This window comes from Dromaius novaehollandiae, chromosome 16, assembly GCF_036370855.1.
Source record: "Dromaius novaehollandiae isolate bDroNov1 chromosome 16, bDroNov1.hap1, whole genome shotgun sequence".
Taxonomy (NCBI): domain Eukaryota; kingdom Metazoa; phylum Chordata; class Aves; order Casuariiformes; family Dromaiidae; genus Dromaius; species Dromaius novaehollandiae.
In genome coordinates, this window is record NC_088113.1 from 9,809,380 (window position 1) to 9,831,520 (window position 22,141).

Genomic DNA, 22,141 nt, shown 5'->3' on the forward strand with positions numbered 1-22,141 from the left:
GGAGCCGGGCCGGCGGCCGGGGAGGGGCAGCGGCGCCGGGGCAGAGGGCAGCCGGGGCCGCCGGGCCGCGGGGGCGGGGGGCGGCGGGGAGGGGCCGCGCGGCGCCGCCGGGGCGCGGGCCGGGCTCCCCGCGGGCGGCGGGGCGCTGAGGTGAGCCGAGGTGCGGGGCGCGGCGCCGCCCCGGGACCCCCCCGGCGGCCGCCCCGCTCGGCACTCACCCGCGGCAGGTCCCCGGGCCGCCGTGGCGGCGCGGCGCGGTCCGGCGGCGGCGGCGGCGGCCCCGGCCCCGGCGGCGAGCGCGGGGCGGGCGGGGGCGGGCGGCTCAGCGGGGCGGCCGCGCGGGCGGGCGCCGCCGAACCCAGGCATCGGCGGGGGGCGGGGGGGAGCGCGCGGGGAGGGCGGGCGGGCGCGACACACACCGGCATCAGCGAGACTCCATCGCCGGGCGGGGGGAGCGGTGACGTCACCAGAGCTGGGCCGGGGCGGTGCGCGCGCTTGCGCGAGGCTCGGCCGGCACCGGGGGCGGCGGCGCGGGCGCGCGGGCACCGGGCACCGGGTGTGTGCACCGGGAAGGGCGGCGAGCGCGGGCACCGGGTGCATGCTCCGAGAAGGGCTGTGAGTGCCTGCATCGGGACTGTGCACCGGGTGCATGCACCGGGAAGAGCGGCGAACGCCTGTGCCGGGCCTGTGCACGGGGGAGGGCGGCTAGCACCTGCCCCGGGAGCGTGCACCGGCGGGTACGTGCAGCAGGCACGCGCCCAAGCCCAGGATAGGACGGCAAGCGCGTGCATGCGAGCGTGCCCCGAGTCCCGGGGGGGCGCACCGGGTGCATGCGGCAGGCACCGGCGGCGGGCACGGGCGCCTCGCACCGGCGGGCGGAGCGGGCGGCTCCCCGGGGCGGCGTGTGGCAGACCGGGCGGCAGCACCTCGCTGCTTGGCCGTGGTTAATAACGGTGTCGGTTATGAGCAGCTGGGGCACTGCATCGGAGCGCTGACTTTGGTTTTTTTAAGTGTAGCTTTGTAACATGTGTCTTGAAATAAGGCACCAGCTTTGGACAAAAGTTACAGGTTTCCAGCTGCCGGAGCGCGCATGTCGTAGCTCTGTTCCCGGACTCGGACGCGGCTCGCAGTTCCGCTGATGCGAATGTGATGCGGTTTCTCTCAGCCCCGGGGAACCCCGCTGGCTTTGGCGGGTCCTGGCTGGCTCGGCGGCCCCTCGGCCCCGGGGGGAGAGCGCTCTCCGTGCCCGGCACACGCCAGTCACTGCGCAGGGCCACCCGCTCCCCCAGCTTCGCAGCGCCGGGGCTCCTCCTTGGAGCCACGCGACTGTGCAGGAACCGCAGCTTTTGGGTTTAGGTATGCTTGAGCCCTTCGTGTTTGCGGAAAAAATGTGAACTTTTAACAGGTTGGAAACAGGGAGCCAAGTCAGAAAGTTCCCCAGCAGAGCGTGCTCGTAAAGCAGGAGGGACAGTTTAAACCGGCCCCGCGGCCGGCCCGCTGCTCTGCCAGGGCTTGCGACGGGCAGTTGCGGATGGCGTTTCCCTTCTCTGCAGGCAAAATGGCCTTCCCACCCGCTCCGCCACGTGCCAGGCCAGTCTGACCTGATCCTTCTGGGAATGGAAAAGGGGAAGGAAAAGAAAAAGGAGGAAAGGGGGCAGGAGGACCCGGCTCCCTGGCTCAGGGGTGGAGGGTTTAGATGGTGCAGTAAGTGGCTTTGCAAGGTGGACTCCAGTCCATCAAACAGTACTGGTGTCCCCAGCTACTGGACGAGCCCAGGACTGGAAGTTCACCTCCCATCCCAGCCCTACCACCCCAGCTTAGCTCAACGTAACAGTGAAGGCCCTCACGGGCAGAGAGACCCTCTCTGCTAAGTTAGTCCCCATCCTGTCCTTGAGGACTTCTTGCTCCTCTGCAGTGTCTGGTGAGCTGAGCTGCCTCAGGTCTCAGCCTCGACAGAGGATGCCAGCGAGTTGGCCAGTTTGCAGGGTCTCTCGTGCCACCAGACCATCTGCTCTCCTTCCCACTCATCCCAGGTCCACAAAGAACCGAGCAGCAAGAGGGTGTCAGAGGGGAAGCGTCCCAAGGGACTGCGAGGAGGCTCAAAGACAAGCTTAAACAGCCGGGAAAATCCAGGAGAGAGAATGTGACGGTTCAGGCAGGAGAAGGAGGGAGGAGGCAAAACTGGTATCAACTCCCACCTTGGAGGCATCCGAAGAATTGGCTGCAGCCTGGCCTGCAGCAGCTGTTGAAATACAAAGGTGGGGAAAAACAAGCTCGTCTTTGACATGGCTTGTCCCTTCCTCCTTCCTTTGACTGAAGACATTAATTGTTTTTCTGGGACAGAGGAAAATTTAGGAGTCTCCCAGGCAGCAGGTGCCTCGAGTGCTCCAAACTGCCAAGCCCACGGATGGAGTTTTCTTGGAGATGCACTGGAAATGCCGGGATCGTGGCTCTCCGGACTGCCCGCCAGGAGAGGGACAACACGTGCAGGGGAACAGCAGAGCCCGCAGGACAGCACCGAGGGGCCAGAGCCCTGACACAAGCGCCGCTACACCGTGCCAGGTGAAGCTGCAATCTGAGAGTGGTGGGGAGTGCCAGGAGTGCAAGAAGAAGCTGCCAAGATGGATGCGCGGGTCAGCTCTGCTTTTCCATTGGAATGCAAGGAGCTGAAAGTGTTATATCTCGGTTGGCTAATATAAAAGGTGCCTTGTTTTGAAAAGGCTCATTGCAAACATCTGCTGGTTGTGGAGTTCCCAAAAGGGGAAACAAATCAAATCTCTCCCGGACTGAGCAGGTCCTGGTCGGAGGATGCAGAGGATACATGGAGAAACTGGGGCACCCGAGGTGATGAATCTGGAGAGTGATGGTCCTGCAGGGCTCACCCTTACAAAAAAGCTAAAGGGGACCGAGAGGACATGAGGGGCTCAGAGACAGCTGGCAAAGACCAAGAGACTGCACAACTTTGCAAAAAGTGACTATGTCCGGCCCCAGACGCTGCAGCCGCACTGTATGGGGAGCAGCATTTGCAAACAGTGACATCCCGGCGCGTCTCCCACAGTTCCTTCCTTCAGCCCTGACCTACCTGCTCAGCAGTGGGGCATGCAGGTAGGATCCTGTCTGCTCTTTCTGCAAACCACAGGGCAAAGCAGGATGCAGGGCTTGGAAAAAATGACCTAGTGTGCGTTTGCATCCTAATGAACTCACCTGCAGCTGAGAGCTTTTGCAGAAGAGCACCTATGTTCAGCGCAGAGGACCGTGAACTGCCAGGAGCCCAGCTGGCTTGGGGGGTGCCTGGGCTCAGCTCCTGTGGCACCGCACTGGTCTTGCTTGGGTTGTGTTCCCACAGCAGGGCTGGAGCAGCTTTTCTCTAGAAAACCTTGGTCCTTATTCAAAGAGGGCATGGTTTCACCACAGTCTTTTCGCTGAATCCACTGGGTGCAGAGTGGATCTGGATCAGTGGTGATTGCCCAAGTGCAGGTCTGGCTAATTTGGCAGTGTACATGATCTGGAGTTTACGCAAACTTTCTGCTTTGAGGCTGTCTTTATGACTGATGATAGCAGATTGCTTGATCCTGTCTGCTGGAAGAAATTCAATCTGTTCAAAGTTACAAAAACATGAGTAGATGTATGGAGTTTGTGCTAGGTCAGTGCCTTGTGTTAGGTGGCCGCAGCGTTTTTGGTCAGGTACCAGGCATGTGCAGTCCGGATTTATCATTGCCTTTGTGTTACAGCCCTCTCTGCTGAACCGGGGTTTGCAGGGTGTAAACCACTGTGCAGAGTGAGGTCCTCTCTGGCAGCGTGACCAAATGCTAGTCCAAAATGCTGTGACAAGGACACAGTAGTCACGGTGCCTGCGATGTCGCAGCCTGGGGTATCCAGACTCAGGTCTAGGCTGAGGTTAAAACAGGCTCCCAAACTCATTCCTGGCTGTGAATAAATGCCCAGTAACTAGTTTGGGGGGACCATAGTCTGCTGAATTTGGGGGCAGCTGCCTGCCTAGGGCACCCCTCTAACCCCAGTGGGCTCTGGGGTCAGCAGACGTTGCTGTGGCATGACAAACAGCCTGGCTAAGGGAGCACAGCCCTGCCTCACCACCCACGAGAGCTGTCTCGCGTCCAGTTTCGCTACGGGGTAGAGCTCTCAGAAATATTAAGGTGCTGGAAAACAGGCTCCCTCCCTTACTTATTTTGACACAGCTCTTTGACAGGTTCCCGCAGAGGATCTGGGACCTTGTGTCCAGGCTGTGCTAGGGGCTGTACAGACACAGATCTCCAGCTCGTCGGTTTGCCATCAATTTTACCTGTATCATATGGCTGAGGAAACTGAGGCACAGGGCGGTGACGTGATTTGCCTGGGAACATGCAGTTCTCGGTCCGCACGCGGCATTTCTTCAGCTCAGCCCCAGTTAGCTGTGACCAGCGTGGATGTTGTGGGCTCTCCTCCTGAGTGGCTAAAGAGGTCCGGAGCAGCCACCCTCCGGATTTGGCTCTCCCCGGCCCACTGAGATCTGGAAAGGGTCAGCCTTTTTAAAGCCTCTTGTTTTGTCCTTTTCTTTCCACCGCTGCTCTCTTTTCTCCTCCCCACAAAGATAATCCCAGGCAGAGAGGGCCCCTGGGGCCAGCCATCCCCTTCCTTTATGTCTTGCTAAGACGTGAGGGTGGGCTGTGGTGGTGCCTCCCTGAAATAATGCTCAGTGTTTCCTTGTGTCCTGAAGATTTTGTAAGGCCAAAAAAAAAAAAAAAAAAAAAAAGGCAGAAAGCTGCAGTCATGGATGTGGAGAGGTGAAGTTCTGCCCCTGAGCTTTGGGGTGCAGAAAGAGCGAGCAGGGATGGATGGAGGGATGAGAGAAGGGAAGGAGAAGTCGCCACCCCGCGGCGAGACCTCCGCAGGGCTGCAGCGGCCGCGGGTCTCCCGGAGCTGGGCCGGCAGGATGCGGAGCCGGCGGCTCGGCTGGTGTCGCAGCCCATGGGGTGCAGATGCTCTGGGGATGGTAGAAGATAAAGCCTAGGATAGGTGCAATGAGAAATTCAGGCTCCCTGTGGCGTATGGCGTAATACAGCAACCCATAACTCACGCCTTGCCTCAAAAGATCCTTGTGAAATCAGTCACATCCTGCTCCGGGGACACCAAGACCTGTGCTAGGCAAGTGGCAAAGCCAGGGAACAAGCCCAGGCCAGCACGAAACTCTGCCTTCCCCCATTCAGCTAGAGGCAAAGACTGACTTGTGCAAGGAGTTTTGGTGTCTCAGGCTATTGCCAGCCCCAGGTTTCACAATGCAACAACCCACCAAAACTGACCCTCAAGTTTACAACTATTGAGGGACAGCTAAAAATATCCAAAAATTCCTCCCCAAATGTTGGATTCTGTCAAAGGTTCATTCCTCCACGTAAAACCACATGCCAAAGCCATGATAAAGGAACCCACATTCCTCCAAGTCCAAGCCTGGCCAGTGTTGCTAAGATGCACCAGCTCTTACATTGAGGAGCAATTAAGGAAGCAACACAGCAATTATCACTGTGTCTCTTCTTAGTGGTCATACCTATATGACCAGGCAGGTGTATAACCTCGGGGAGGAGGGGAAATAAGCATCCAGCATGGGCTCTGCAGCAAGGTGCTTCCCGTGCTGGACTGGCCCATCTCAGCTGGGCACAAATATTGCACCTCAGCCCCATCTGCCATCATCTGGCTGTCATGACTCTGTGAGGCTGCTCTCCAGTCATTGCAAGGCAGCTTTTCAAGGGCAGATTTTTCCAAAAACTGTGCCTTTGTCACTGGGTTTTCCTGAGGGCTCGGTCCCAAGGAGAGCTGGGGGTTTGCACAGTTCATACATTGAGGGTTTAAACCCTGGGAGCTCTGGCAAGCGGTCTGGAAAAGGGAAGGAGAACATTTCCTGGGAAATTCCAGCCTGGTGGGTCCTGCTGCAATAGCCTTGCAAACTCTGGGTTGGGAAATGAATGCGAGAGGAAGGAAGGAGTCTTTCCATCAGGGAACGACAGTTGGCAGAGCTGCCTGGAGCTGCCGGAGCAGGAGAGCTGGTTGCAATGACACACAGCTGCTGCCTGGAGATCCACCCTCGGGGCCTCCCCGGAGCCCTAATAGGCTCAGTGGGAAGCACAGCCCTGGGGATTTGGTGCTGTTTAGGAGACAGGGCCCTCCCCTTGCGCAGGTGAGAGGAAGGAAGGGGCAGGTAAAGAGGAGGAGCTAAGGGCAAGGCATTACTGCTGGCAGAAGGCAGTTCCTGGGACTTTTGGACTGGGTTTGCTCCTGAGTTGTGGAGGTGCTGAGGGTAAGCAGCTGCCCAGGTAATGAGGACAGGTCTCTGGCAGCCCATGATGTGGGATGCCTGGGAAGGTGGCTGTGCAGGGTGGAAGTGGTGGGTTTCTTCTGTGGTGTGACCAAGCCTGTGGGTGGCTGCCTCTGCCTCTGCACTGCCTGCCCAAAATGGCCCAGGAGAAGGAGGCCTGGGTGGCTACTGCTGTTGCAGGAGCAGAGTGGCAGGTGGCTTGTTAGCAAGGTGCCTTGTTTATTCTGGGAGGCATTTTGGCTGGAGAGTTGGGCTGTGAGCCTGAGGGCTGCGTTACCCCCACGGGGAAGGGCTGCCCCTTCACCCTCTGCAAGGGCTGGGTGGCAAAGGGCTGTGACCCTGCTCATTTTGGGGGAGCAGAGTGGGGGAGGCCCCTCTTCTCCTGGGGGTTTGTTTATTGAGTTTGGCTTAGTGTCTGTGTGCTGGCTTGAAAGCCCCTTTCTCCTGCCCTGTCCACCCATTAATCTCTTTCCAAAGCGTAACTAATTCCTCACCTCTGTAATGGATCTGCTCCATCTGTGGCTGGGATAAAGACCACAAGGAAAAGTCTGAGTCTTTCTTCCTCTCTTCCCTTTCCTCCTCTGGCCTTCCTAGGTGAAGTCCACAGAGAGTTAAACTTACTGAGCTGGAAACTGCTGGATTCCTGCTCCCAATGTCCCGAGCTCTGAAAGTGGCTCTGAGCCCAAACGCAGGCTCCCTGGGCCGCAGCTCGCTGCACGCGGGACGGATGCTGGGCTAGGCGTACGCAGTGTCCCAGCAAGGCCCACCCGAGCTTCTGGGGTCCCGTGCATGCTGCTGGGGTCCTCCCTTCAGCACCGGGGTGCCGCAGCGTGTTTGCGGAGACCCTGCGGTGAAGGAGCTGCCCGAGCAGCGGGGCAGGTCCCTGGCAGCCTGCAGCATGCTACATCCCGGGTCGCTCTGCAGCACGCTTCGCTGGGGTGCTGCGGTGGGCCCCCACGAGCGTGCAGGTTTGTGTCCCCAGGGTTTTCCCCACATGCGTTTCATGTCTGTCCTGGCGTGTATCCAGGGCTAATCCCAGCCGGCAGCCTGTTGGCACCACCTCTGGAGCAGCGGGGCTGGCCCTAGGCATTCGCTCCCGGTCCCCAGCGTGGGGAGAGGTGCATCCCGCGGGGCGCGGACCCGGCCGTGCTGGGGGAAGGCGGCAGGTGCGCAGACCCCTGCCCGGCGGCGGTGCCGGGAAAGCTGGGCTCAGCAGGACCGCGCGGCTGGAGCCTTGTCCCGTGACGCCGGCCCTGCGCCCTGCTGACGGAGGCACTGAAGCTTCTGGAGCTGGCTGGTGCTGCCCGCCGGCCCCCGCATGGGGCCCTGCTCGGCCACAGGGATTTTGGCTCATTCTCCACCATCGCTGTACGGGAGAGGAGCGGAGGGAACATGGAGCTGGACCCAGGGCTCCCAGCGCAGCCCTGCCTCCCGGAGGGACCCGAGGGATGCCGGGGAATGGGAAGGACGTGAGCTTGTGCAAAACGGACTGGAGGGGCCAGGTGCCTGCCAGGGCAGAGAGGTCTTCAGGCAGTGTCTGTCTGTGCTTGTCCCTCTGGGTAAGGAATCGGCTTTCCTCTGGTCTCCCTACGGGTCGTCTGTGCTCCTGGGGGCTGTGCTGGGAGCCCCTGGGGGCACCGTGCTGTTGGTGACCGTGCTGCAGGAGCAAGAGGTGGGTTTTAGCTCATGCACAGTAACTGTCCTGGGGCAAAGTGGGTCCGGATCTGGGAGCTCTGAAAGCTGGACTCTGCCTCCGTGCCAGCCTGGTGTCTGGCTTCAAATGGCCGTAGACTTGCTCCTGGGGTTTGACATGATAATGTGGAGACAGTTGTCCTGCTGATGCCGTATCCTAGTGAGGGAACAGAGTCTGAACCCAGCTCTTCCCTGCAGCACTGCGGCGCGGGCCTCTGAGCTGGTAAGCTGGCTGGCTCATCCAGCCGTGTCAGCGACCAGAGGCCATACAGGGTGCTCTCAGAGCAGCCTTGCGGAGCCTGCAGCAATAGGCCTCTCCCTCCCTGGTCCTAGCATTGCTTTGGGCAAGACGAGGTTAAACAGTGCATGGTACCTCTTCTCCCTTCAAACCTATGCTGGCTCATCCCACCTTACCCTCTATCCCCCTTCTCCCTGGGTCTGGGGCCCTGGGTTGCTGCTGCTCCCCAGCTGAAAACAGGGAAGGGCAGGAGAGCCTGGGTGCTGGGGAGGCCTTGAGGTGCTACTGGTAGGACATGCTGCCCGGGCACAGTTATGCTCTTGGGGTGACAAGTGAGATTGGTCTGTGGCTCTGCTGTTTTGTAATTTGTGGCTGCAGGTCCCTCATCTAGGACTGGGATGTTGCTGAACAATGCTGATAAGATGTTGCTGGTGCTGCCGTGCCTCCTCATGACTTGTGCGGCTTTCTCCTCCTCCTCCTGAGGAGGAGTCAGTTAAAATGCTGCCCTGACCTGTCCCAGGACTGCCTACCCTCTCCTTGAGGTTTATGTTCCAGGAGCCCAGGATAACTGCAGGGAGAGATAACAAACTGCCCTAATCCCTTGATTGCTGGGTCTTGCTCAGTGCTCCTTTTGCAATAGAGGCTGGGATGAACACCTGGCACCCAGGCTGTGCTCAGCAAGAAAATACTCTGGGGTTTTCCCATGCCTTGGCCAGGAGGAAGCTCCCAGTGGTGGCCTGCAGGAAGGTGGGTTGTGCAAAAGTCTGCCAAACGATCTGGAGCCTGCGTGCTGTCTTGTGTCACTGGGAGGGGCTGGCTGCGGTGTGAGCCCCCAGCAGGGACCATGCGAGTCTCCAGCTTTGCAGACATCACTTTCCTCCATGCGCCTGACTGAGTGTGGCGGATAGGGGATTATCTTCTACTTGGGGAGCAAGCAGCTGGAGGATGTGAGCAGGTGAGGTGATGAGCAGAAACCAGGCACGGTTTTCCTTCCAAATGTTTTGCTAATGAAAAACAGAAACTGCAGCCTCGGAGTACATTGGAGCCTGACGGAAACAGCATTCCAACACCGTCTGGGAGTCCTCGGCCGGCCTGCGACTCCCGGCAGCAGCAGCCTCTCTCCTAGGATTCCCTGGGAAGCCGGATGATGGTGGCATTGGCCAAGAAGTGAACACCAGAGAGTTCTGGTTTTAACAAGGGCCACGTCTGATCATTTTGGCTATGTGTATGTGTACACCTCCAAGCGGGCTATGTTAGGTTTGGGCTTTGAATGAAGTGAGCATATGGTATATGTAGCAGCTCCTTGGACTTCCCATCTCTCTTCCCTGAGCTTTTAAGGACAGTCCAGGGCAGGATGTCTCCCTCCAACCAAATGCTTATTTGAATGGTATATTAACAACTTGATTGCAAGGTGTGGTTGTGAAGTAGTATTTGCCCTCCCAAGGGGTAAGTGACGGTGTATCCTGATGGCAAAGGCATCTCTCCTCAAAGCCAGATACGATGGTTAGTGCTCTGGCTTCTGCTATGTTCTCTGGTGCTTACCAGCTCCCTAGCTGGTCTCTGTTAAGCCCCTTCATGTCTTTGCCTCAGTTTCCCTAACAGCTTACCTGTCTCCCTGATGGGGCTGTGCTTGCAGCTGTGAAATGAGGTGACTTTCCTGGAGTAAACTGACCTTTGTATCTGCCTAGGGGAGTCCTTTTCCCCCTGACCTGAGTCTCTTCCTGTATTTTGGCTGCAGTCTCAAACAATGAACTATGTGGGGCAGCTTGCTGAGACCGTCTTCATCACTGTGAAGGAGCTGTACAGGGGTTTGAACCCCGCTACTCTGACAGGCTGCATCGATGTCATCGTGGTGAGACAGCCTGATAACTCCTTCCAGTGCTCACCTTTTCATGTGCGCTTCGGGAAGCTGGGTGTGCTGCGCTCGAAGGAGAAGGTGGTAAGTGGTGCTTGCCCTGGCAGGGCAGATGCTGGGGACACTGGGTTTCTTCCTCTGGGTGTTTTCTGCTCTAAGTTCAGGAGAGCTGTGTCCTCTACCCTGTCACAGTCCTGGTGGTAGCACAGCCAGTTTCTTCTGGAGCGGGAAAGACTTATACTTCCTTTGGTGTCTCTGGACCTAGGATTTATGTAGAGTGTCCTTGGCAACCCCAAAGTGGGCACATCTAGCCAAGGGACATTCCCATGAACAGAAGAGGTCTATGGGAGGGAAGATTAATGTCTATGCTTACCAAGAAAAACCCTGTTTGAGGGAAGGGGACCCCTGCTGAAAGGGGTGCTTGCTAGTTCTCAAGGGGATGCCCCAAAATGGAACCCATCCTCTTCCAAAGAGGATGGTGCTTCCTAGGGAAACTAGGAGAGGTCCCTTGCCTCAAAGACCAGATGGCTGTCAGCCCTCTGAGAAAGCCCTTCCCTGGGGAGGGGACTGGTTGGGTTGCCTTGTACACTGATGGGTGAGTGGGTTTGGATGGACAGACTTCTGCCTCTCGTCAGGTTGACATTGAAATCAATGGGGAGCCTGTGGACCTGCACATGAAGCTGGGTGATAACGGAGAGGCCTTCTTTGTCCAGGAGTCAGAGGAGAATGAGGTTGGTGATGAAGTGAATGCAAATCTCTCAGCTGCTGCTCCGAGTACCCCTGTGATGTCGGTCCAGTGCCTCTCTTGCTACCAGTTTGCTATGGGCAGATCCACAGAGGGGCTTGGGGCCTTCAGTGCTGAGTTCTGCAAAGCCCAGGAGATGGCCGATGACCTGAAGGAGCAGGCCCATGTGAACAACCCATGGGAGGGGCCCACAGGCACATCTGAAGATGCTGAAGGGGACAGATGCCGGGGGAGCCCTTAGGTTGTGTTCTCTCTCTTGCTGTGACTGCCTGGCAGTGTGGGGCTCAGGTAGAAGGACCAGGCTTGGATCACTGTTCTTCACTGGGGCAGCTCCATTAGTTGCTCTGATAGTTCGTGTGTCTGGAAAGGTTCCTCTCAAAGGACCTCCCAGTCAATGTGGGGGACCTGGGCTGTGGAGCACCTTAAGGGAGCATTAGACCATGTATCTGCATCCCAGACAGGCCTCCCTCCCTGGGCATGACTGCTGGCCAGCCAGGCAGATACCTCTGGGCTTGCTCTCTTGAGGGATCTTGTGACAGGGATGGGAATGAGCCAGATCTTGTGGCAGGCTGTCTGCCCCACTGGAAGTGGGACAAGACTAGCTGCTGATTCCAGAAATCTCAGTCAGCTCTCTCCCAGCCTGACTTGTGGTCACTGCTAGCTTGGACTGGGTTAGACTGGGTTGGACAGGACTACTTCTGTAGCAGGGAGAGGGCTCTGGAGCCAAATTGCTTCAGTAGTCTCCATAATCCTAGTCTCTTGGTGCCATCTCCTGTCTGCCTCTCCTTGTCTGTGCTAAAGAGATCTCCTTCTTGTGGCTGGACTTTTTTTATTTTATTATGTTTTGTGTACAAAACATCTCTTTTAGGCCAAGACACAAAACCACTCCAAAGACTAGGGCTTAGTGGTGTTGGCTATGATGGTGGAATTGCATAGAGAAGAGCCATGGGAAAGGAGGGAGTTTGAGAGGAAGGACTGTCTTCCCACCTGTGTTTCAGGGAAGCATTCCCTCCCGTCTCTGCACGTCCCCCATCCCTGTGGAGGAGAGCCCAGAGGACATAGCTCAGTCCTCTCAGGGACAGGAGGCCTCGAGCTCCGAAGTGATCCTGCGTAAGAGGAGGCGACGCAAGAAGAAGCCCAAGCGGAAGGAGGTGGCAGAGTCCAATTTAGAAGGCTGCAAGGACTCTGAAAGTGAAATGTCTCTGGAAGAGAAATATAGGCTGCCAACCCCCAGGTAAGTTTGTTGTCAAGGCAGTGTGACATAGCCTGAAGGCTTTGCCCACTGACTTGTTGATGCTCTGCAGTGCTGAAACATGCCTGTTTCCCTATGTAAAGTCTTTTGACTCAAATACCAGCCTTCTGTGAAGTACCTGCTTGGGTCACTGCAGTGGACTGGAAAAGCGGAAAGCCAGTGGAAATGGAAAATTTGGATATTACCAGCTTTATGGGAGATGAGACTGACATCTGAGAGTAGTGCTGTGCATAACTAACCACCTCCTTTTTCAGTGATTCAGTGTATTTCTCCTTCACCGATCTCCCCAAAGAAGAAGCGGGGTCCTTGCAGTCTCAAGAGATCTACCCTTATTCTGATGGGGAGCTGGCCTCTGTGGACAGGTAATGGTGACAGAGTAAAGGCATTCTACTTGGGTTTGGCAAGAGCAGGGAACAGGCCTTACAGAGGTGGGGCAGGCTTTAAGGAAAAAGGATTTGGAAGTATCAGGAAGGGAAGGTGTGTGTGTGGGGGGGGGGTTGTTGGTTTTTTTTTTTTTTTTTTTTTTTTTTTCCCCCCTCCCCTCTCTCCTTGGCCTGATAAGATGTGGCTGGAGGAAAGCGAAGAGCCCTGTCAGGGTCTGTGAGGGAGACCTCTCCTGGCTGTAGTCACAGAAGCAAGAGGACCATGTACACAGGGCTCTCAGCTTGGTCCCAGACTGATCCCTTCCTCTGCTACTGACCTGCTGCTGGACAACCTGGGATATATCACTTTGCTTCCCCAGGCTGCAGCTTCCCACAAGTCTTGCTCATTTGTAAGTCGAAGGTTTTATGGGGCAGGACTGACTCTCTGTAGCCAGGCTTACAGGGCTCTTGGCCCTAGATGTCATTGCAGTGGCAGGGAAACTTTGGGTTATGGGGTAGATCAGGTCCAATATCACCTTCTCTTCTTGCAGCCTCACCCTGAGCCATCCATCTTCTCCCAAAAGTGACTCTGAGCTGGAGATCAGACCCCAGGAGAGTTTTGCTGTAGGGGCTGAATCCTGTATGCAGTGGGCCTGGGGAAGGCTCCCTCAGGTAAGTTTCTGCTCTTGCTCCCTCTCTAGTGACTGGTAGGATGAGGGTGCCTGAAAGACCTGAGGGAAAGTGGAAGAAGCTGTGGCCAGGCAGCCTCAGAAGAGCTGTCCTCTAATACCTAATGCTTTGATTTACTTCCTGTACTCAAACCTGTTCCTCTGCTTTCCCCAAGGTGAACAAATCGGAGCGAGTTGAATCAGCCAAGTCCACAAAGACCACTGCTGCTGCAGCAACTGTTGTGTCAGCAACGCCAGCCCCAGTGGATGGAACAACCCACCTTGTTGCCATCTCTGAAGGTTTGGGAGGTGGTCCAAGCCCAGTGGCACTGCAGGATGCACCTTGTTCTTCTGCTGTGTCTGTTGTTGAGCCAACACCCCAGAAAGGGAACAGCCCCCCCAAACTGAAGGACATTCTCAGCACTGTGGGGGCTGAGAGCTTGTCAGAGCCTTCCTCAGCATTGCAAGAGGAGCAGGTAGCAGAGAAACAGGAGAGAGGAGAGAGCGTTGTGCCAGAGGTTCAGCCGGACTCAAAGCCCTTGGCTGCTGACAGAGCTGCTGGCCTGAGGCAAGCAGGCTTGGAGAGCTCAGAGTCCTACCTGGAAAGCCAGAAGAGACAAGGTGAGCAGGTTACTGGTGCTGCTGGAAGCAGTGTTTGAGCCCACAGACATGTTTGGACTTGAACAGGGGTACTGGTTTGTTCATTCAACATAACCTGCTCATGACTGTGCCAGGATTAGAGGGATGAAGTGTGTGTTTGCCACCTCCAGATGCTGCCAGCTCCTTTCTGTTGAAGAGGCATTCCTCCAGTTTTTTTCCTTTTAGTGACCTCTACACTTCCAAGAAGTTGTTCTGTCGCTGCAGTTTCCTGAAGTCAATCCTTGGCTCTTTGTCCTTGTGCAGGCTTAGATTTATTTAGCAGTATAGATCCAGCCTTAGCTTGAAGTGGCTGGCAGCCCCTGACCTGGCCTGTCTCTTCATCCCTAGCATGCCAAGTCAGGTAGAAAATCAGAGCAGAGCATGCGTACATCTCCCCTGAGACTATATTTAAGGATGCTTATTAGATTGTTAAGGGTCCTAAGCAAACTTGCTCCTCCAGCCAGCATAAATCCAAAATAAAACTGTCTGCCTGCAGACAGTGAAGACTAAGGGGATGATGAAGAGGGAGATCACAAAGTAATATCCCATATAGTGCTAACCCCAAATGACACCTTTGGGATTGTTGTGGCAGAACATAGGCAGGACTTTGGCCTGTCCTTTGGGTCCTCCTTGCGGGTGGTCTCATGCCTGTGCAGGAGTCTTGAGGTACTTCTGTTGCTTTACTTTAAGGAAGCTTTTCAAGTAGGAGAAGAGATGCCCTCTCTGTTGTTCATAACATCTGTGGGACATAGAAGAAAATGCTGTTAGCTTTCTCATAAGATCCTGAGAGGCTGGAAAGGCAGTTGAACTAAGCTCTCTCCCTTCTGTCTGTGCATTGAGGATCCACCAAAAGAAGTCCTCACCTGGGTCCCAGTGATGTTTACCTGGAAGACCTCCTTAGACTGGATGAGGAGCAGGTGGCTCTCTATTTCCCCAGGAGGTATGGAGGCCCAAACTGGCCAAGCTCAGACCTTCTCAAGCAAATTATTTTTATTTATTTATTTATTTATTACCGAAGGATCTGGGGTGCACCCAAAGTTATTGACTGATGTTGCTTCTGTTTCTTTTCTTGCTGGTAGTGACACAGAGCAAAGTCCAAAGCCTGTGGCTGACCCCAGCAGCCCTCTGTGTGTCCAGCTGCCATCTGACTTGCCTGCTGAGAGCCCCATGGACTCTGACTCAGATTCGATGCCCGCAATCGCACTGTCACTGTGCGGAGGCCTTGGGGGCAGCAGGCAGATTTCTCATGGTAGGTATGAGGGGAATCTGCTTATTGCAAAAGCTGTTGTGTACACCAGTGGTATGACACAGCTTCTGTCCCATCAGAGAAGTTCATGGAGCGCATCATCTCCTACCAGGAGTTTGCTGAGAATCCAGGAATCGTCGATGATCCAAACCTGGTGATACTGCTCAACAAGAAGTGAGTGGCCTGCTTGTCCTGCCTGTTTTGTCCCATGATAACCAGTGTGGCCTTTTTTTTTTTTTTTTTTTTTTTTTTTTTTTTTTTTTCTCCTCTACAGAAATACTTCTGTAGGAATGTGCCTCCATCTGAGGCAATTATTTTAATGTAATAGCTATGGGCAGGGGCTCTGCAGCCACACTGTAGAACAGTGATCTGAAAACAGACCCTGTGGCTCCATGGCTCCAGCAAGTGGTACTGTGCTGCCCTGGCAGGCATCCAGACTTGTGCACAACTCTTCCTTTTGTCATCCCACCCTGGAAAGTCTGCTTGCTGACATGTTCTCTCAGCAGTATGTAGTCTGTTTTGTTTTCTGCATATAATGATCAAATGGACATGCTTGAGGGATGCTCTAGACCAAAAAAGCTGTGCCAAAAGCTGTGCCAGCTGCCTTGTTGGTGAAAAGAGCTGTAGCCAAGCTGTGACTTGCCCTTGTATTCCCAAGAGAACATAAGATCTTCCAAACCTCTTCTACTGTCTGGATTGCATGGAGATGCTCTGCCCATCTCTTCCCTGCTGCCCTCCTGAGACTGAGTGGTCTGTGTGCTGTAATGTTTCCACTCCCCTGGCTTGTTCCAGGTATTACAACTGGGCAGTGGCTGCTCCCATGGTCCTCTCCCTGCAGGCCTTCCAGAGGAACATTCCCGAGGTCAGTAGCACAACACATTTGCTCCCCATACTTGTCAGTGGGGCTTCAAGAGCGCAGTGGGACCAAGCTGCTCCCCTGGGCTTTGCAGGCACTCTGGGACAGAGCTGAGGGTTGCTCTAGCCTACAAACCCTGAGGTCTGTCTTTTCCTCAGATGTGTGTGGGGGTGGCTTTTAGGTACCTGGGTTCTACTGAAGCCTGGAAAGCAGAGTTCCTTGTCAAAAATGACCTATTTCAATGGTTATATCTGTGCAAGGGCTAGCAGGAGCCAGATGACTTGGGAATCTGAGAGGATTTGGGACCCGCATGGGCCTCCTCCAGGGCTCTGTGGCGCTGGCTGGGACCACGTGGAATAAGGCCTCCAAATGTGTTTTTTCAAGCTTCATCAGGGGAAGAAGTTGTGGTACCTTCCCCTCAAATCGTCTTGGCTCGTGACATGACGTGACAGGATAGTTGCACACCTTACCATGCGAATGATTTTGCAAACAAAAACCTGCCTGGGCAAGGGTTTCCTTTAGGCTCTTAGACAGCTTAGCATCTCTATGCTGAAGAATGATTTGTTTCAATGTTCTGTCACATTCACAGAGCACCATTGACCTACTAGTGAAGGAGAAGATGCCAAAGAGAGGCAGCAGATGGTGGTTCTCCTGGAGGAGGCAAGAATTCCCTACGGAGGAGGTGTGCTTTTAGTGGTGGCTGTGACAGTTGTGTCCCTAGGTGCAGGAGTCATTCTGGCTGCTGGCAAGTATGGGGAGGGAAGAGGATGTGAGGCTGCGTGCAGGAGAGGCCAGAGGTACCTGGTGGCAAGGTGTCTTCTGCAGGTGGTTGATCCCCTCAGGTCTGTCAATGCCTGAGCAGCAGGACGATGCCAGCATGTGCCTGTGCGTGCCGGCTCACCGCTGTATGGAGCAGACTGCCCTGGCAGTGCTAAGGCCTTTCTGGGCTTCCTGCGACCACACGGAGTCCAAGTATGCCTGTGGGCTTGCCTGCCTTGCAGACTCTGCTGGGGCTGGCTTGTCCTTCTCCCTGCTGTCTGCTGTGGCACCAGGTCACAGTTCCTCTTCCACGTGGCACTATCCCCATGAAGGGATGGGAGTGCATTGCCACAGCTTTTTCTGTTATCGCTGCTCCAAGTGCCAGTGAAGCAAAGTGGTCTCTGCTGCTACCCTCAACTCCCTCTGCAGCAAGGTGCTAACGATGCCCCTCTGTCTGCAGCCACAACGGAGGACAGGGAAGGCTGATGCAGGAACACTGCAGCCAGACTCCCTTCAGCAGAGGTGAGTGCCTTCTTCCTGCTGCTGGCCTCTAGCTAGGGCAGGAGGGTTGCCTTAAGAGACCAGATCTCTTCCAAATGGCCAGTTATTCTCAAATCCACTTAGTATATGAGAGCAGAAAGCTCCATTAACACTCTGACTGATCCTAGGCCAGGCAAGGCCCTTCACAGTCAGACAGACAAGTTCTCCTTCTGGATCCCCTCCAGATCTCTCTTGGTGTTCATGGGTAAAGCCATGGCCTGCATGGAAAAGCAGACAGGCTCTTTCCTTGTGTAGGCAGGAGGAGGAGGTATCGTCCAGTGATGACGAGCTCCTGGATTCTGGGGACTCTTTAACGAAGGATGGCTCGGCACAGAAATCTCTGCCAACCTACAAGAAGTCTCTGCGGCTTTCCTCTGAACAAATTGTATGTACTCTCCCCCTTCATTGGTGTCTGTCTGTGTGGAAGGAACACAGCCTTCTCATGGGACTCTCTGTACTCCTGACCCTATGTTTTTATAGGGCTTCCAAGTATTTTGCCCTAGGTTGCCTCCCTCTTAGAGCCCTGAGGCCTCTGTGACCTGGCTGAGTGGCAGTCTTGGCCTTTGGTCTTTGGACCTGCAGTGAATTGGTGCTTGCATACCATGTTTGAGGACTCTGCTTCAGAGTCTTATTTTTCTGGCTGAGCCACCAAAGGCTGTTTATTTTTCCCCCATGTCGTGGTGGTGTCACATCTCCCTGGTGTGTTTTCCCCCTCTGCTGCAGGAGAGGTTGAATCTGCAGGATGGCCCCAATGAGGTGGCATTCAGCGTGACGACTCAGTACCAGGGCACATGCCGCTGTGAGGCCACCATCTACCTGTGGAACTGGGACGACAAGGTGGTGATCTCGGACATTGATGGCACCATCACCAAGTAAAGCATCCTTCTCCCTCACTGTGTCTATGCTGCCCTCGTTAGGGGGGTGTCCTTTCAAGGCTTGTGTAAGCAGCCAGGAGGACACCAACCACATTGTGTTCTGGATACCCGCCAGGCTGGATTTGCCTAACCTGTTCTCCCTTTTCTGCTAGGTCAGATGCTCTAGGGCACATCTTGCCACATCTGGGAAAAGACTGGACTCATCATGGGATTGCTAAGCTCTTCCACAAAATCCACCTGTAGGTATCAGGTTGACTAGCACTCTGAGGCTGAGGGGAGGCAGGAGGGTGGTGGTGGAGGAGAGGTCTTGTACCAAGGTCTGGAAGCCAGAGTCAGGGCTCCTCACTTGCTGAGGATGGCCAAACTGGTCTTAATTTTCTGCTGTTGATGTAGTTGATAACTGATGCTTGCTGTGCTGTCTGGGATGCTGGGGGAAGAAGGCAGGGGGGTTTACTGTAGACACTTGAGTGAGCTGCTCTGTTGTCAGCAGTGTGGCGTTGATAGGCCAAGACTCACTCAATCTTCTGTCATTGTATTCCAACCATGGAGAACGTGGTAGAGAAAGGAGGTTGTGCTCTGTGGGTACCTGCTATTGGCAGGGCTGTCTGGGAAGCTTATGTGCCAAGCAGAGAAGTGCTACCATAGTGGCAAACCCTCCTGTTTGCTTGTTCAAAGCTTACTGTTTCCTGCTGCCTGAGCTGCAATGGTGCAGGTGAGAAGACTAACTCACACTGAGTAAAGCTCATAGCTCTCTTCCCCCTCTGCAAACACTGAGCTTGGCTTTACTTGTATCCCTTGATGGCCACAAATCTCCCTAGGACTTCCTAGTTCTTACTGCCAGCAGAAGCAGCCAGAACCTGGGAGGTTTGAGGGTTGTCCTGCATATGGGAGCAAATATATGGCCTGATCTGCTCATGTCCCACTCAGATCTAGAGGATCTGAGTAAGGAGTGAGGCCTGCAGTTGCATGGACACTGTCTTCCCCAGAGATGCTGGGAGCACACATTCATAATAGCTTCCCTGGGGATGTGGCTAGGAGGGGGTGTGTCGATTGAGGCTTTGGCAAGTGAGAAGTAGGAGGTAGCTGAGCGCTGAAGATGCAACCATGGAGGCTGAGATCAGACAAGAAAGTGCTTATTGGGCTGCTAGCTGTACCCAGTCCTTTGTGCTTGTGGTATAACAGCACACACAGTGCACAAGGGCTTACTCAACCTTTCTAGTCTCTTCAATCAGTGACAGTTGCCTTTTTAGGCACCCAGCTGTCATTTATGATATTTCTCCCCTCTAGGAGATAAACCTGCCTTGAGATCTGATGCTGTCCCCGCTCGCTCTTGCTGCTATTCAGTCTTTGTGGCTGCAGATAGCAGCATGTGCAGGAGCCTAGTGTTCAGGTCTGTCCCGTTGACTTGGGATCTCTGGCCACTAAGAGGCACTGTTGGCCTGCTGTTTGCTCGGCCAGGCTTGGTGTGGAAACAGGACTTCTTTATTCTGTCCCCCGTGACACTGGGAAGTGAAGCTGGGCCCAGCCCCTCTGTGGTGCCCAGCCCCTCTGTGGTGCCATACCTGGGAGCCACAGATGTGTTCCTGCAAAGCTGAGGCCTGCCTTTACCTGCACCTCATACCTGGTACCATCTCTGATCCTGCAAGAGCAGTGCACTGTCTGTGCCAGAGCAGCCAATTTAGCGATGCTAGTAGCTTGGGGGGACTGTAGAGGCAATGTCCAGCTCCCCATAAGCTGCACTGAGTCCATAAGGATGTGACAAAGGTGCTGTCATATGCTGGCCTGAGAGTCCTGTCCAGTTGCACAGCAGAGGTCCATGCAAAGGGCGGGAGGCAGCTGTGGCACCAAATAGCGAAGGGCACCTTACAGCAGGAGTGGTGCTGCTAGGAAGGGCCTGGAAGATGGCACAGGGCCTGTCTTCACCTCTGTTCTCTGGGCTTTGCTACAACAAGGATAAAGACCCATCTGGGTTTCCTTCGAGCAAGCAAACTGCACCACTTGTGAAGCCATCCTGTTTGTTGAAGGGGTCAAGCAGATTTGGGTTAGGCCAGTCATTCAGTCTCACCCTCTGCTCTCAGGTGAGGGCAGGAGGGACCAGAGGGTGCCTTGTCCAGAGCACAGCTCTCAAGGGTTCTCCCTGTACTCTCTCTAGCAACGGCTACAAGTTCCTCTATTGCTCAGCAAGAGCGATTGGCATGGCACACATCACCAAAGGCTACCTGAAATGGGTCAATGAGCAAGGCTGTGCCCTCCCCAGGGGCCCCATCCTGCTTGCCCCCAGCAGCCTCTTCTCTGCCTTCCACAGGTACCTGTTCCTCTCTTTGTCCCCAGCCCTGAACCTTCCTGTGCCCATGGTGATGGCAGTTCCCTCTCCCCAGGCTTGAAGCCGAGGGGTGTTGCAGCTTTAAACCATATCTGGCCTGCATGGTGCTGGATGCCTTTCATGGGAGGCAGTGGGAGGAACTGGGCCTGCCTTTCCAGAAGCTTTGTGGAGAAGATCTTGCAATGCATAAAGTTTCTGTTGCCCTTCAAAACTCTTCTTCAAGCCCCGAACAGCCTGGCTGTCCACAGTCCTGGCCTGGTGATGCTGCTCTGACCTTGGCTCCATGCATGTCCTTTGTGCTGCAGGGAGGTGATTGAGAAGAAGCCAGAGGTGTTCAAGATCGCCTGCTTGATGGACATCCGAAACCTGTTTGCTGCAAAGCAGCCTTTCTTTGCAGCCTTTGGGAACAGACTCAATGTGAGTGGGTCCGCTGGAGATGAAGAGGAGGGTGCTGGCTGGGGAAGGGGTAGCAGCGTGTTTGTCGTGCTCATGCTTCTTATTGGCCTTCCCTTGGCAGGATGTGTATGCTTACAAGCAAGTAGGACTGCCAGAGTCTCGCATATTCACTGTCAACCCCAAGGGAGAGCTGATCCAGGAGCTCACTAAGAACCACAAGTCAACGTAAGCTGCCTCCTTGCTCCTTAGCACCTTTGGGCTAACCTGGATTTAACCCAAGGAAGAGTCTTGTGGGATAAAAAAAGCAAACAAAACTCTCTTGACTTAAACTAGACTGTCTCCCATGCAGCCAGCCAAGCAGGCTCCTGGGAGGATTTCTGTGATGGCAGTGCTGGGACATGATTACATGACTGAGCGTGGACCAGTGCATGCCATAATGCTAGCACGAGCTTGGAGGTCTTGACTACCCAGTTGCAAGGCCCCTGCGGTCAAGATTGCTTCAAGCCCCTTTTTATCCATTACTGCTGCAATTCTTTTCTTACCCTCTTAGGTATGAGCGGCTGTCGGAGCTGGTGGAGCTGATCTTCCCTCCCCTAGGGCAGACTGGGAATGTTGCTCTGGTGTGTCCAGAGTATAGCCACTTCACCTACTGGAGACCTCCACTGCCTGTCATTGACTTGGAAGACTTCTGACCCTGCTGCCCATGGAGACCAGGCTGAGGACTCTGCTGTGAGGATGAGCTGCGAGGACTGGATGCAACAGAGGCATCTCCTCCCGCTGTGTACTGCTCGGGCATATTGCACTTCTCATATGGGTCATATTCTGCACTAGAAATACTCCTTCTCAAGGGACAAAATGGGGGTAGAGGAGCTCTGACTTTAGAAAAAATCACTTACTAAATTGAAACTTCCTATCAGCCAGGTGTTTTCTTAAGGTTCTTAATATGTTTAAAGCATGGCTGTTTTTTAAAGGTGATGGATCACTGTTTTATTTATTGATAAGCCTCTGGCATAGCTATTGCTACCTCTGGTTCGACTGGTTGTTCCCAGATGGTCCAGCTACCTGCAGTTTGGTAACTGATAGGTTCAAGCTGTCATGTGACTTAACTCATAAAGATGGCTGGAAATGGTCAAGGTTTGAGTGTTCTTCACTAATAGCATTAATAAACGGTGCCTTATTCTAGGCTGCCTCTTGTCCTCTGTAGTCCTGTGCAGGGACGTGGGGAGCCAGACGGAGGCCTTGCACAAATGCGGGTGGGTTTATCCTCATGACCCCTGGACAGAGCACTTCTAATATTGGTGGAGATGAAACATGCAGCCTCCTGGGCCTGTGGAGCAGCTTAGAAAAGGATTTTCCTCCCTATTACCTTCAGGCAAAGCTGATTTAATACA

General features: G+C 54.8%; 2 protein-coding genes across 14 annotated transcripts in view; one reads left to right on the forward strand and one right to left on the reverse strand.

Moving 5' to 3' along the window:
• Positions 1–491, reverse strand: part of ZHX3 (zinc fingers and homeoboxes 3) — a 58,555-nt gene extending 58,064 nt beyond the window's left edge. For 3 of the 4 annotated variants that reach the window (XM_064521416.1, XM_064521414.1, XM_064521418.1), the window contains exon 1: positions 219–376. The gene's annotated coding sequence lies outside the window, so the exon portion shown is untranslated. Of the gene's footprint in view, positions 1–218; positions 377–419 lie in introns of those variants that run through there. The other variant, XM_064521415.1, reaches the window with a different exon arrangement.
• Positions 89–21,932, forward strand: LPIN3 (lipin 3). 10 transcript variants are annotated; one of them, XM_064521420.1, is made up of 21 exons: positions 586–2,258; positions 2,344–3,105; positions 9,973–10,173; positions 10,725–10,820; positions 11,833–12,068; positions 12,341–12,448; positions 13,000–13,120; positions 13,293–13,737; positions 14,596–14,695; positions 14,835–15,004; positions 15,082–15,175; positions 15,794–15,863; positions 16,447–16,539; positions 17,077–17,138; positions 17,412–17,541; positions 17,880–18,028; positions 18,184–18,270; positions 20,184–20,336; positions 20,660–20,771; positions 20,872–20,975; positions 21,301–21,932. In XM_064521420.1, the coding sequence occupies exons 2-21, from the start codon at positions 3,100–3,102 to the stop codon at positions 21,440–21,442; spliced, it is 2,679 nt and encodes an 892-aa protein (XP_064377490.1). In that variant the 5' UTR covers positions 586–2,258; positions 2,344–3,099; the 3' UTR covers positions 21,443–21,932. The 10 variants fall into 10 exon arrangements, with proteins under 10 accessions (XP_064377491.1, XP_064377494.1, XP_064377490.1 ...); XM_064521419.1 differs by having other exon boundaries at positions 586–1,356; positions 2,034–3,105; XM_064521421.1 differs by lacking the exons at positions 586–2,258; positions 2,344–3,105 and adding an exon at positions 89–150.
• The last annotated feature ends 209 nt before the right edge of the window (positions 21,933–22,141 follow it).

Coding starts and splice junctions, on each gene's coding strand:
- LPIN3 (XM_026093019.2), top strand. Junction 18,029..18,183: donor ATTGATGGCACCATCACCAA/GTAAAGCATCCT, acceptor CTTTTCTGCTAG/GTCAGATGCTCTAGGGCACA. Junction 20,772..20,871: donor CCTTTGGGAACAGACTCAAT/GTGAGTGGGTCC, acceptor TTCCCTTGGCAG/GATGTGTATGCTTACAAGCA.